We start from the raw sequence: 14,346 nt of genomic DNA, 5'->3' as shown, positions 1-14,346 counted from the left end.
TATTGTCTCATTCGTGTTGTTTTAAATAAACTGAAGTTATTTATAGTGTTTTTTTTTGTGTGTGTGGCCCTGAAACTGAACGTATTTATATATACAGTGTGTAACATTAGACACGGACAGCTATGAGTTCCGGAAACGTAACAGTACGTATGTTGTAATGTTTTACAGTGACAAAATTTAAAATGGCAGAGGCAGAGAAAGGAACAGATACGGGGGCGAGCGAGTCCGTTAGTGAACACAAATCAGATGCTCCGCAAGTAGACACACTGGATAACATTCTGGACAGTAGGGGCTGATAATTTATTTTGTTTATGTACCTGCCACGACTTGTTTGGTACGGTCAACGTCAATTATTTGTGTAACAGGTGCTCTCGAAGATTTTGATAATCCTCCTCCAAACCGAGGAAAATCAACTACTGATGATGCGGCACAGAGCACGTCTTCTGATAATGCACAAGAATTATTGGACAATAGATGGACGGAGGAGTTCATTAAGGAGGCAACGGCCGCCCTAAATCTTGGTGAGGTTTCACTCTTTAGATAAATGTTGCATTGCTGCATGTCAGTCAAAGTGTGAATTAAGAAATTTATTCCGAAATGTTGTTATATGACTCTTTCATGAAATTTTAAAGTGGTTATTATATACCAGATAGCAGCTCTTCGATAAGTGCAGAAGAGTTTGGAGCTACTATACAGAAAATAGCAGAAGCAGCAGGGCAGGCAATATCTGAGGATACATCTGATAGCGATTTCACAGAAACAATATCACGAACATTGAAGAACCTGTCTGAGGGAGCAGACGGACTGCAGGTATGTTGACGTTTGAATTTCCACATAGGACATTAAAGCCAAAGACTTGTTTAATCCCTTGTAAGTGTAGACAGTTAAGACTATCTTGTAATGATAATCATACATATGTAAATTGTAGATTTTAAAATGTAATTGATGTACTTCAAACCTAAGATAGGTAGCTACTATCATTCTGTAGAGCTTTTTTCTGTTCGTAAATGGTGAGATGGAAATAAATTGGCTGTTCCCTGTTGTTGTTGTTGTTGAACCACAGCCTTAGTCTCCCTCTCTCTTTTGTTTATTTATCTGTTTAATAGTGGCAGACCACAGACAGGAATAATAATTGACGTACCATACTCTCCTTTTTTCCAGTGTTTTCAAATCAATTTCTCTCTTCTCTCAACGTCTGCCACTCATGTAAAGTACTTATTCTGCTGGTCAATGTGATTTTTGATCCAAGCGCACACAGAATTTGATATTTTTCCTATAAGATTTTCTTTATATTCAATTTTTTGGGTCAACAGAACCACTGATAACAATTGTTGACCGAGCGAGGTGGCGCAGTGGTTAGACACTGGACTCGCATTCGGGAGGACGACGGTTCAATCCCGCGTCCGGCCATCCTGATTTAGGTTTTCCGTGATTTCCCTAAATCGCTCCAGGCAAATGCCGGGATGGTTCCTTTCAAAGGGCACGGCCGACTTCCTTCCCCGTCCTTCCCTAATCCGATGAGACCGATGACCTCGCTGTCTGGTCTCCTTCTCCGAAACAGCCAACCAACCAACAATTGTTGGCTTGGGCCAATATCATAACAACAGTGTGGATTATGATGTCATACAGGCACAAACGGAAATAGAACATAACTCTGTCTTCTCCTCTCTGATGTTTTTTGTATTCTTTTTCTGCCTACTGTGTCTCATCATGCTCTGCTATGAGGGGTATCCTTCTCAACATCCTACAGTCACCTTACAAAATAGTAGTCTGTCATCCACCTGACGTATGTAATAGCGTGGATCTTTAGGGTTGCACTTTTGTAGATGGCCCAGATACAACATCTGTAAGATCCATCAAATATACCCATGTACTTCCCTTCTACAGCAATCAAATCACAATACTGTGCAACATTCTTGCAACATGAAAACGAGATAACAATCCCACACCACACTTATGTTCTACATCTACATTTATACTCCACAAGCCACTATGAAAACGAGATAACAATCCCACACCGTACCTGTGTTCTGCATTTACATCCATACTCCACAAGCCACCTGACAGTGTGTGGCGGAGGGTACCTTGAGCACCTCTATCGGTTCTCCCTTCTATTCCAGTCTCGTATTGCTCATAGAAAGAAAGACTGTCGGTATTCCTCTGTGTGGGCTCTAATCTCTCTGATTTTATCCTCATGGCCTCTTCGCGATATATACGTAGGAGGGAGGAATACACTGTTTGACTCCTCGGTGAAGGTATGTTCTCGAAACTTCAACAAAAGCTATGTATTCGCATGCACATTACACTTGTGTACATTGAGATTCAACTGCCATTTCCGGCACCATCAACCAATTCGTTGCAGATCCTCCTGCATTTCAGTACAGTTTTTCATTGTTACAACCTCTCGATATACTACAGCATCATCTGCAAAAGGCCTCTGTGAATTACCGATGTTATCCACAAGGTCATTTATGTATATTGTGACTAACAATGGTCCTCCGACACTCCCCTACGGCCCACCTGAAATCATTCTTACTTCGGAAGACTTCTCTCCATTGAGAATGACATGTTCCCACCTACAATAACTTATTTTGTAGTTTCTGTGAACTAGTATCATTCGTCGGTAAGAAGACATAATGATACCACACCAGATGAGTGATGTGTATCTGTCATCACATATTAACCCACGTATACTTGCTGGAACTGTAGCAATTGCCCTACTTCATATGAAAAGTTTGTATCATTTTGAAGTATTTTTTTTATGTTAATAATAAATTCTTTTCATACATCTTTTTAATTCCAGGCACTTTGTTAAAGTAGGGATTACAGAAGCATCCGATTCGATCTGTCTCCTTTGACCCATGACATCATCAATATGGCGGAAAAGGCCATTCTCAGTGTCTCCAATGCATCACTATGATGCCGCTACATACACATGGTAACAAACACGAAAATACATATAAATAAAACAATAACATCTCCCTCCAAAAATAGAATCAAACTAACAGCACAACGGTGGGAAATAAGGGGTTTTAGGGTGGGAATAAGCTAAATATATTTTAAAAAAAACACACACACACAATCCCAAAACACAGGACATGATGAACAAAGAAATAAAAAACAAAATTACAACATTCTGCTATCCAACAAAAACCCACAGGAATGGGACGCTCCCATGACCTATATAGCTAAACTGCAATTGTCGATACCACAAGAACAACACCTACAACTACGAAAATTGGAATTGGACATTTCCCTTGACCAGTATAGGTCAACAACAGCTGATGATACCAGAACACCAATGACAACACCAACACCTACACTTACGAAAACTGGAATCAGACATTTCCCGTGGCCTATATCGGTCAACCACAACTGTCGATACCAAAAAACCAACACTTACAACTCTTGTTGTTGTTGTAGTCTTACGTCCTGAGACTGGTTTGATGCAGCTCTCCATGCTACTCTATCCTGTGCAAGCTTCTTCATCTCCCAGTATCTACTGCAACCTACATCCTTCTGAATCTGCTTTAGTGTATTCATCTCTTGGTCTCCCTGTATGATTTTTACCCTCCACACTGCCCTCGAATACTATATTGGTGATCCCTTGATGCCTCAGAACATGTCCTACCAACCGATCCCTTCTTCTAGGCAAGTTGTGCCACAAACTTCTCTTCTTCCCAATCCTATTCAATACCTCCTCATTAGTTATGTGATCTACCCATCTAATCTTCAGCATTCTTCTGTAGCACCACATTTCGAAAGCTTCTATTCTCCTCTTGTCCAAACTATTTATTGTCCACATTTCACTTCCATACATGGCTACAGTCCATACAAATACTTTCAGAAACGACCTCCTGACACTTAAATCTATATTCAATGTTAACAAATTTCTCTTCTGCAGAAACGCTTTCCTTGCCATTGCCAGTCTACATTTTATATCCTCTCTACTTCGACCATCATCAGTTATTTTGCTCCCCAAATAGCAAAACTCCTTTACTACTTTAAGTGCCTCGTTTCCTAATCTAATTCCCCCAGCATCACCCGAGTTAACTCGACTACATTCCATTATCCTCGTTTTGCTTTTGTTGATGTTCATCTTATATCCTCCCTTCAAGACACTGTCCATTCCGTTCAACTGCTCTTCCAAGTCCTTTGTTGTCTCTGACAGAATTACAATGTCATCGACGCACCTCAAAGTTTTTATTTCTTCTCCGTGGATTTTAATACCTACTCCAAATTTTTCTTGTTTCCTTTACTGCTTGCTCAATATACAGATTGAATAACACTGGGGAGAGGCTACAACCCAGTCTCACTCCCTTCCCAACCACTGCTTCCCTTTCATGCTCCTCAACTCTTATACCTGCCGTCTGGTTTCTGTACAAATTGTAAATAGCCTTTCGCTCCCTGTATTTTACCCCTGTCATCTTCAGAATTCGAAAGATTCCAGTCAACATTGTCAAAAGCTTTATCTAAGTCTACAAATGCCAGGAACGTTGGTTTGCCGTTCCTTAATCTTTCTTCTAAGATAAGTCGTAAGCTCAGTATTGCCACATGAGTTCCAATATTTCTACAGAATCCAAACTTATCTTCCCCAAGGTCGGCTTCTACCAGTTTTTCCATACGTTTGTTAAGAATTCGCGTTAGTATTTTGCAGCTGTGACTTATTAAACCTATAGTTTGGCAATTTTCACATCTGTCAATGCCTGTTTTCTTTGGGATTTGAATTATTAAATTCTTCTTGAAGTCTGAGGGTATTTCTCCTGTCTCATACATCTTGCTCACCAGATGGTAGAGTTTTGTCAGGACTGTCTCTCCTTATTTGATTTTGTATTTATAACCCTGTATTCACCTGACCAAAAATCTTGTTCCTCCTGCCACCGAACTTCACTAATTCCCACTATATCTCACTTTAACCTATCCATTTCCGTTTTTAAATTTTCTAACCTACCTGCCCAATTTAGGGAGCTGACATTCCACACTCTGATCTGTAGAACACCAGTCTTTTTTCTCCTGATAACGATGTCCTCTTGAATAGTCCCCACCTGGAGATCCGAATGGGGGACTATTTTACCTCCGGAATATTTTACCCAAAAGGACGCCATCATCATTTAACCATGCAGTCAAGCTGCATGCCCTCGGGAAAAATTACGGCTCTAGTTTCCCCTTGCTTTCAGCCATTCGCAGTACCAGCACAGCAAGGCCGTTTTGGTTAGTGTTACAGGGCCAGATCAGTCAATCATGCAGACTGTTGCCCCTGCAATTACTGAAAAGGCTGCTGCCCCTCTTCAGGAACCACACGTTTGTCTGGCCTCTCAACAGATACCTCTCCGTTGTGGTTGCACCTATGATACAGCTATCTGTTTCGCTGAGGCACGCAAGCCTCCCCATGAACGGCAAGGTCCATGGTTCATGGGGGAAATGTAACATACTGTAAATAATAACGAATAAGAAACAAATAACAACAAAATCCGTCCCAGTTTTTCCGTTGTTTGATACTGTGTATAAAATGACATGAAAGTTTTCAGAAAGGCAACTGAGATAATATTGACCTATCAAAAATTAGAATAATAATACTGGTATCAACAATTACTGTTGTGGAAAAGTAAAGAGGAGGATGTCCCATTACAAGTTCTCCTTTTAAACTTAATATAATAGATAAAGTACATCAAGTTCTGATATTTTTTGATTTGTGTCAACCTTTCCCTGACATGAGTTAGCAAATTCTCATCTAAATTATTGTCTTGTTGGTTTGTTTTAGTATTTCCTGTACCAGAATTAGCTTTTTGTTGTATTCTATTTGTGCTCCCAGATCAGTTCTGACTGTTTCATTTTAGTAGCTAACTTTCCCATTTTAGCATTTAGGTCTGCCTTAAATGGCTCTTTATCTGCCCTAAATTGTTTACTAAAGTTTTTCAGAAATCTTCAAATCCTCTACTTTGTTTCTGGACAATACTGCCACACACTTTAAATAATGATACTTGAACAACACTTTCCCAGTTCAAAATAGTTATCAACACTTCAGTAAATTCTACAAAAAAGGGGAGGCAGTTTTCACTCAAGATATGACACACAAGATGGGAAGGGGGGGGGGGGGGGGGGTGTTGCTCAGGAGTAAATACAGCTCACCCGGCTCTGCCGTGCAGTGCACATCAGAATGTAGACTGTACTGCGCTGCTGCAACTCATTGACATTGTGAAGTAACTGCACAACTACCCCTGACCCTGCTAGCTGTTGTATATTCATTAATCGCCCATTAAAATCTGTGATCTTTAGTCAAAGCAACCAGCCATCGATTTTTCATATCAATGTCTTAGACTTTTACTTGTCTGACATTGGCGATACATTACTTTTTAATATTTGCCGTTCAGTGTGTAGTATGTGCACTTTCTTTCTTGAAATAGTTATTTATCAGGTTGTCGAGGGCAATGACACAATTTCACAATAATTTTCTGTATAAATTAGTTTATTCTTCTCAAATAGTTGGGACTAGTGCAGCAGGGGATACAACCCGTCGGCTTTGGACAATGACGTCACAAGTGGCCAATCGAGAAGCGATTCTTCTTAGTGTTGTAGCTCCCTTCAGTGGCTGATAAGTGTTTTTTGACTTTTTTAAAAAAAAATCTCACGAGATAGAATAAACAGATCCACTTTATTAAGCAATCAGTAAAAAAACTAAACTGAAACATAACAGCAAAAGCGAAAATGGTAAACTGCTCTCTGGCGGCTTGTGACGTCCTTGTCCAAAGCCGACGGGTTGTATCCCCTGCTGCACTAGACCCAAATAGTTTCATTCAGTAGTTGTTGTTATTCTTTTGTGTACAGCTTCTTCCTCTTATTATTCTTTGTGGTGTCCATTTGTTTCTTACATAGTTTGAGTTTCCATTATAATTTCCAGCAATCATTTCATCCATGTTCTGTACTAAGACACCAAAAATTAGCTGTTCCATTGGATGTTGTATGATTTTATACAGTTCTTGTTACACTTGTATATTTTCAGATGTATGCTCTTGGAAGGCTGTGCGAAAAATCGTCTCCAACCATATTTTTATTGCTATTAAGAAACTTCTTACCACAATTGTAACTACCTTAAAGGGGCATGAGAAGTCCATCATTTGTATTAATAAAACCATATCTTGACATTAAACATGTACATCATTGACCTTATCACATCAGTAGCTTCCGTCAGCCATAACATCCCAACACAGACTTTGAACATAGAATGGAAAATTAAGAGACCATTTCATTTGTCTCTTTACACCACATAATAACCATTGTCAAAATGATGACTTGCCACATGAAAAAAAATAGCAAACCTGCACAACATCTGTGCTGTTACTTTCAATATCTTTCTTGATGATTTTTATTTACAAGAATTGTTCATCAATAAGAAGACCCAAGCTTATGCAATATTCCTCTGGAGTCGTATATATCACCACAAGCAGTTGGGTTTGAAGATATGAGTGGGTTGCAGAGTTACAACCGAACATAAGGACAAATGATCCTTAAATTAGTTATATAGGTTAGTCTGAACAATTTGAAAAGCTTGTTTAACGGTGTTGCACCATTTCCAAGTTAATTAGCATAGAAGTTAGACAATCAGGCCGTTGCGCACACAAATTCAAGCAGCCTGCCAGATATGGTTAGTGTCAGTTGTTCTCATGATGTAGATGATAATAGTGTGCAAAACTGGTCTGCCTTTGGCTCAGGTTCACTCCTTATTACTGTCCCATGTCTGGTTTTTATATTGCTCTCCTGTTTGGTTTTGGGAAGCCAAACAAAGAACCAGTTTGACAACACCATCTCTGGCAGACCATGTGAATTAGCACCCACAACAGCCTGATTGGCTAACTTATATGATAATTAAGTCAGAAACATGTCAGTTTTTTTCTTTTTCTGAACAAATATTTCTCATCACAACCTACCCTGCAACACCCTTACAAGCTATTGAGACCCATCCAGAGAACAGATAAAAGATATGCCTGGATCTTTATCTAAGCCCAAAGGAACTGGTAGCCCCTTGAACCTTCCTGCATTTGTTCCTTGCAGTTCTCTGTGAGCGTTTTTATTGTGACTCATTATGATGGAAGGCTGAACTGGTTAAGCTTGCTCTCATAACAGAAATCTCTGGTGACATTGGGTTCTCTCTCTCTCTCTCTCTCTCTCTCTCTCTCTCTCTCTCTCTCTGTGTGTGTGTGTGTGTGTGTGTGTGTGTGTGTGTGTGTGTGTTAAACCAATCTTACTTTCTTATGTTGACTCCTGTGTTTGGGCAATGTTATATTAAAGACTTTTAAAAATAGTGTTCATCAGAGGGACTGCATGTTCAGAAACAGTTATTTAAGGTTATTTAGTAAACCCAATCATGGTCACTTATAAGTTGTTACTTTTTACTTGTGGCTAATTGGTTTTGATCTACTAGAGATTGATCTCTAGTAGATTGAAACAAGTCATCCGCAAATAAGAGGTAAAAACTTATATGCAACCACAGCTGTGTTTACTAAATAATTATAATACTATTAGGTCACTGGTTCTTGGAAAAATATTTTTTAAAAAATATGTTATTTAAGGCTCTACTTGTTTCAAATGCTAATTCCTCCCATCAAGTATTACAGTTTTTATGTCTTGTTGTGAACCTTTCTAATGCACTTTTACTTCCTTTTTCATGAAACTATCAGTACTTTCTGTAAGTAGATCCATACAGGATTTGGCACGTATTATGGTAGAACCTTCTTTCTCCGACATAAACTTATTTAGAGTCCCTAGATATTTCTTTCTATTAAACACAACTGCTCACCTTCCTTCACCATTACTATTTTTTCCTTCCTTTTTGCACATCATTTGCACTTAATATTGGATGTAATTTCTCATGCACATTCATGAAATTATTGCAGCTTTTCTAAATTAATCCTTTAGCTTTATTTAAGTCATCCTGCATATTCCATACTACACATGTTGTACTTGAGCTATTCGGTTAATAAACACAACATGTGTTTTATCTATTTCGTGTAGCCTGCCATCACTCTTGGGTACACTGTTTTCTATTTCCTCCACTCATTCATCTAGTTTCAGTAATTCACTTAACCTCTCATCAAGCCAAAACATCCATTTTTTTTTAGATATTCTTTTCCCATATAACTCATTTCAGAATGCATTACATCCACTGTTAACTGAATCCTCTACATTGTCTGCATCAGTGGACTGAATGATTCATTATTAACAGGTGTAGCCACACTTATAGGTTGCACATTTACACAGTTCATAAAACCAAATTACTACATTGCTTTTGCAATAGCAATCCTTGATTATCAAACTTATTTGCTCACTTGATAACACAAATTATAAAACATCGAATGAATTATTATGCACCCATCAGATGTGTGTAGTTATCACGTGACTAATGCGTTAGTAATAATGTGACATTCTGCGCACTCTCACAGTGTACATTGACCATGCGTACAGCCACAACTGATCTGCTCCATCTCCATACTCCAGTTTAATGCAACTTGTTGTGTGTAAAGCGCCCATGGGTTCGCAGTGGATTGACAATGGCCTGTAGAGCCAGATGTTGACAGCTGATGTGGCATACCTGTCCAAATAAGACTGAGGAACAGTCCATTCTTCACTTTACTTCAAGTCGAATCAACTTTAGATGGGCCACACTGTTCTATAACGCATCTCACCTCAAAAACCAGTTATCGTAACGTCTTCTTTGGTTCATATTTCCCTTGAATCACCTCTGCTGTAGCTTGCAATTCATTTGGTTCTTACAAATTATCACAAAATGGTTTTAATTCTTTGTTAGTTTGTTTGTTAAGGTATTTGCACATTAATGCTTGCAACATACACATTAGTTCTTTAGTTTCTGGAGCATTGCTAAGCAGTTGTTTATCGTATCAGTAAATTGTTTCTACATAATTGGTGCATATAATCAAGCTGTTTCTTTGCAAAATTATTTCAGACTTTCAGTGATCGTTGCCTTAAACCATCCTTTACAGTTTTCTGTTCCGTGTACTAAACTTTTCCACATGGAACGGTATCTACCTGCAATGCCCGTACACGTTGTCTCCTTGAAGGGAGCTCATTAAATTGGTATAAACTAGGTTTTAGGAATTGGTCTAATACTGTACACTGCACACTTGTATTATTAAGCCTGAGACTTCACACATTTATTGCCTCTGTCAAACCCCTGCTGACCAGTTCCAGTTGTGACGAAAAATATCCTTTATTGGTAGGTTCTTCCATAATCCCTTTCACCAGTACAATGTAGACAACAAAACTATTGAGAATTCTCACTACCCAACTCTAACTTTATAATGTCACAACAGTGGCTGCACACATTATAGTCCTGATGTAACAACACAGATAATATATATCCAATATTTATACATAGTAAAGGCCAAAAAGGCAGTACATCTACATCTACACACCACAAGCCACCTTGCAGTGTGTGGCACAGGCTACTTTGTGTACCACTCTCACTTCCCCCCTTTCCTGTTCCAGAAGACTGATTGCCGGTAAGCCTATGTGTGGGCTCGAATCTGTCTAATTTTATCTTCATTGGTCTTTTCACTCTCAAAACTTTGAGATAAACCACAATGTGATCCAGAATGCCTCTCTTTGCAGCATCTGCTACTGGAGTTGGTTGATTATCTCAGTGATGCTTTTGTGCTTACTAAATGTATTTGTAATGAAATGCGTTGCTCTTTGGATATTCATTATTTTGTATATCAATTCTCTCTTGGGCAGTTCCCATATTGATCAGTAGTTTCAAGTATTGGTTGAATGAGGGATTTGTTAAGCTACCCTCTTTGTTGACAGACTACATTTCCTGAAGCCTTTCCAGTGAATCTCTAGCTAGCATCTGCCTTTCCTGCAATTTGTTTTATGTGTTTGTTCCTCTTCAAATTGCTTTGTATGTATACTCTTAGATATTTTATGGAAGGAACTGCTTCCAGTTAATGTTCTGCAAATGTGTAATCACACAATAATGGGTGTTTCTATGTATGTATATGCAATATGTTACATTTTTTTAGGTTGAGTCGATTTCCACTACCTGCACCAACTGTCGGTCCTCTACAGGTCTTCCTGCATTTTGCTGCAGTTCTTTTAGCATTGCAACTTCTGTGGGTACAAGAGTATCATCCACAAAAATTCTCAGGGAAATTCCAGTGTTGTCTACTATGTAATTTATATATATTGTGAAAAATAATGGACCTATAGCAACTCCCTTAGGCACACCCAAAGTCACGTTTTTGTCTGAAGACCTCTCTCCATTGACAATGACGTGCTTTGTTCTATGTGCTAGAAACCCATCAGTCCAGTCACAAGGTTGGTCTGGTATTCTGTGTGTCTTTAGCTCATTAAGTGGCAGTGTGGAACAGTATCAAATGCCTTACGGAAGTCAAGGAACTAGGCAGCTACCTGGGCGCCGGTATCTACTGCCTTCTGGGTCTCATGGACCAATGTAGTGACATGGGTTTCACATATAATCATTGTTTTACAGAGATTTTCAGTCTCCAGGGGCAAAGTAGGTGGTAGGCTTCAGTTTATTGGTAGAATACTGGAAAAGTGCAATCATTCTACAAGGGAGACCGCTTACAAATCACTTGTGTAACAAGTTATAGAATACTGCTCAAGTGTGCGGAACCTGTACCAAATAGGACTTACAGGGGATATTGTATGTTCACAGAGCAGGGCAGCACAAATGGTTACAAGTTTATTTGATCCATTGGATAGTGTAGCAGATATACTGAAGCAACTGAACTGGCAGACTATTGAAGATAGACATCAACTATCCTGAGAAAGTCTGTTTACAAAGTTTCAAGAACCAGCTTCAAATAATGACTCTAGGAATATACGACAACTCTCTACATATCACTCACGTAGGGATAGTGAGGATAAGATTAAAATAATTACAGCATGCACAGAGGCATTCAGCCAGTCATTCTTCCTGTGCTCCATACGTGAATGGAACAGGAAGGAACCCTAATAACTGGTACAATGAGCCGTACCCTCTGTCATGATGGTTTACAGAGTATAGATGTAGATATAGACCAGAATCAGAACCGATTTTTGCATAACTCAGAATCGATTTTTGCATAACTCAGAATGGTCACAGTCTCCTGACATTTCATGTAGGTATTACCTGTTTGCTAATCTGGTACTGACACTTGTGGAGAGGTGGACGCAGTGATAGCAGACTATTGTGTGCCATAAAAAGATTGGTGTATGAACATATCATGCTTTTGGAAACTGTGAGGATCATATTGAAAGTAGTGGCAGTGGTCCTTAAATCTCTTAATATTTATTTTTTAGAGAAACCAAGTACCTTGTCATAATCTATGGACTTTTCTCGTGCTTTTATATGTAGCATCTAATTCTTTCCAGATGTTTTTCCCATCATTCTACGAGTTTGAAAAGGGTCTTACAATAGAACTCACTACCCCCACCCCCATCCCCCGTGGGACCGGAGGTTAGAATAGGCCCGAGGTATTCCAGCCTGTCGTAAGAGGTGACTAAAAGGAGTCTCAGGCATTTCAGCCTTCATGTGATGGTCCCCTGTAGTGTTTGACCTCCATTTTTCAAAATTTTCCCGAAAAGTGAGCCAATTGTGGAAGGGCGCCTTACATGGCGCATAGTGTCCATCATGCGCTGAGACCTCTCACATCGTTCGTTGACATGGATCTGCACTTCTGCTCATTCTCCAACTGTTGGTTGAGGTCACCCTCTTGGGTGCGTATTTTTCCATGAACTGTGCAGTATCGTTTTCTGCGTTGACGATGATAATGGACTTGTTTACTTGGTTGCACCTGATAACCACACGGTAGCCAGCCCATTGTGGTGGGGCCCCCATGTACCCTGTTGGTTGTAGCCCCCTGACCACACAGGGACTGCTATGCTGATGCCTGCACCGTTAACTCCTCACGTATGCCAAGGAGTAGATGTCCGCCTTCCTAGGGCATCGGGACTCCCAGCAATGGCCATCCTGCCAGGGGCCTTTGCTGCGGATATGTGACGCCCGTGGGGAGGGGCACTTGTTTGGATTGGGTGGCATCAGGGCGGATGACAAACCATGAAGCATAGTACATCATCTCTTGCTGATGGTCAAACACCAGCAGTCTCTAAGTGGACAAGGTGTAACTTAAGTTCTAAGAAATATGACCGAAAATCGTTCCCCCTCCTAGCCACACCATGGGAGGAATGCCAGGCTAATGATGGCAGCGAAGCTTGTTTACCCCGGTACCTCATATGTACGAGAGTTGTCAATGAAACCTCAGTTTTTTGTGGAGCATTTAGAGGACAAGTTTGGGGAGATGGAGGGCTTTCCAAAATGCGGTCAGGGTCAGTCTTGATCAAAACAGCATCCTCTGCCCAGTCATGGGCACTGCTCACCTGTGACAAGTTGGGGGACGTTTCTGCGTCCATCATGCCCCATAAGAGCTTAAATATGGTCGAGGGTATCATATTTCACAGGGACATTCTTTTGCAGTCTGATGATGAGCTGCGCACCAATTTAGAGTGCTGAGGTGTCCATTTCATCCGGCGCGTCCACCAAGGTCCAAGGGACAATCAGGTTGCCACCAGTGCCTTCATCTTGGGCTTCGAGGGTGACACATTATCCGAGCTCAAGGTGATGGTCTACCACTGTGACGTAAAGCCATATATCCCTCTCCTGATGAGGTGCTTTAAGTGCTGGAAGTTCGGCCATGTCTTCCCGCTGTACTTCCAGCACCAACTGTCAAGATTGTGTACGTCCTTCAAATCCCAATACCCCCTGTGCCCCGCTCCCATCTCTGTCGACTTTGGAGAGCACCATTCACCTTGCTTGGCAGACTACAGGATTCTCCAGAAAGAGGCTAAGAGGAAATATCAGAGGCTACATCCTGTGCATTTGACATCAAACTACACTGCCGCTACGACAAAGGTTCTACTATCTTCCGTTCCGCCATGTATAGTTGGCTCTCAGAGCCATCAGACTCCATCTGCCCTCTTGATGGTGGAGGGCACTTCCCTCCCTGTTGCTCCTGCTCAGCCTACCAACCTATTTCAGGAGCAACCCCCCCCCCCCCCCCCCCCCCGCCCCCACCCCTGCACAACAATCGGGGACGTCAATCCCCACTTAACAGCCAGAGAAGCGTAAGTCTTCTTTCACTCCTCTCGCCAGGAAGGGATCCCTTGGGTCACTCCCTTCCCAGGTTCCTACCATTGGCAAAGTTGACACCCGACAGTGGCTGAAGCAACCACAGGTAGCTGGTTGTAGGGTTTCACGGTCCTCCTCAGTCCCTGAGACACTCAGTGAAACCCTTCCAGCTGGGCAAACGTAAGGAGCAGTGCGAGAAACCTAAA

General features: G+C 40.7%; 1 protein-coding gene across 2 annotated transcripts in view; it reads left to right on the top strand.

Annotated features, from left to right (window-relative positions):
- Nucleotides 1-14,346, top strand: part of LOC124711569 (peroxisomal biogenesis factor 19) — a 59,976-nt gene that overhangs the window by 358 nt on the left and 45,272 nt on the right. For both annotated transcript variants that reach the window (XM_047241712.1, XM_047241711.1), the window contains exons 2-4: nucleotides 169-285; nucleotides 366-521; nucleotides 650-810. In XM_047241712.1, coding sequence (XP_047097668.1) covers nucleotides 183-285; nucleotides 366-521; nucleotides 650-810 — 420 coding nt within the window. In that variant the 5' untranslated portion in view covers nucleotides 169-182. The remainder of the gene's footprint in view (nucleotides 1-168; nucleotides 286-365; nucleotides 522-649; nucleotides 811-14,346) is intronic.

Source organism: Schistocerca piceifrons, chromosome 8 (assembly GCF_021461385.2).
Source record: "Schistocerca piceifrons isolate TAMUIC-IGC-003096 chromosome 8, iqSchPice1.1, whole genome shotgun sequence".
In the NCBI taxonomy this organism is placed as follows: Eukaryota; Metazoa; Arthropoda; class Insecta; order Orthoptera; family Acrididae; genus Schistocerca; species Schistocerca piceifrons.
The sequence above is the reverse complement of the archived record's forward strand: the minus strand, read 5'-3'. Positions and strand labels throughout refer to the sequence as shown.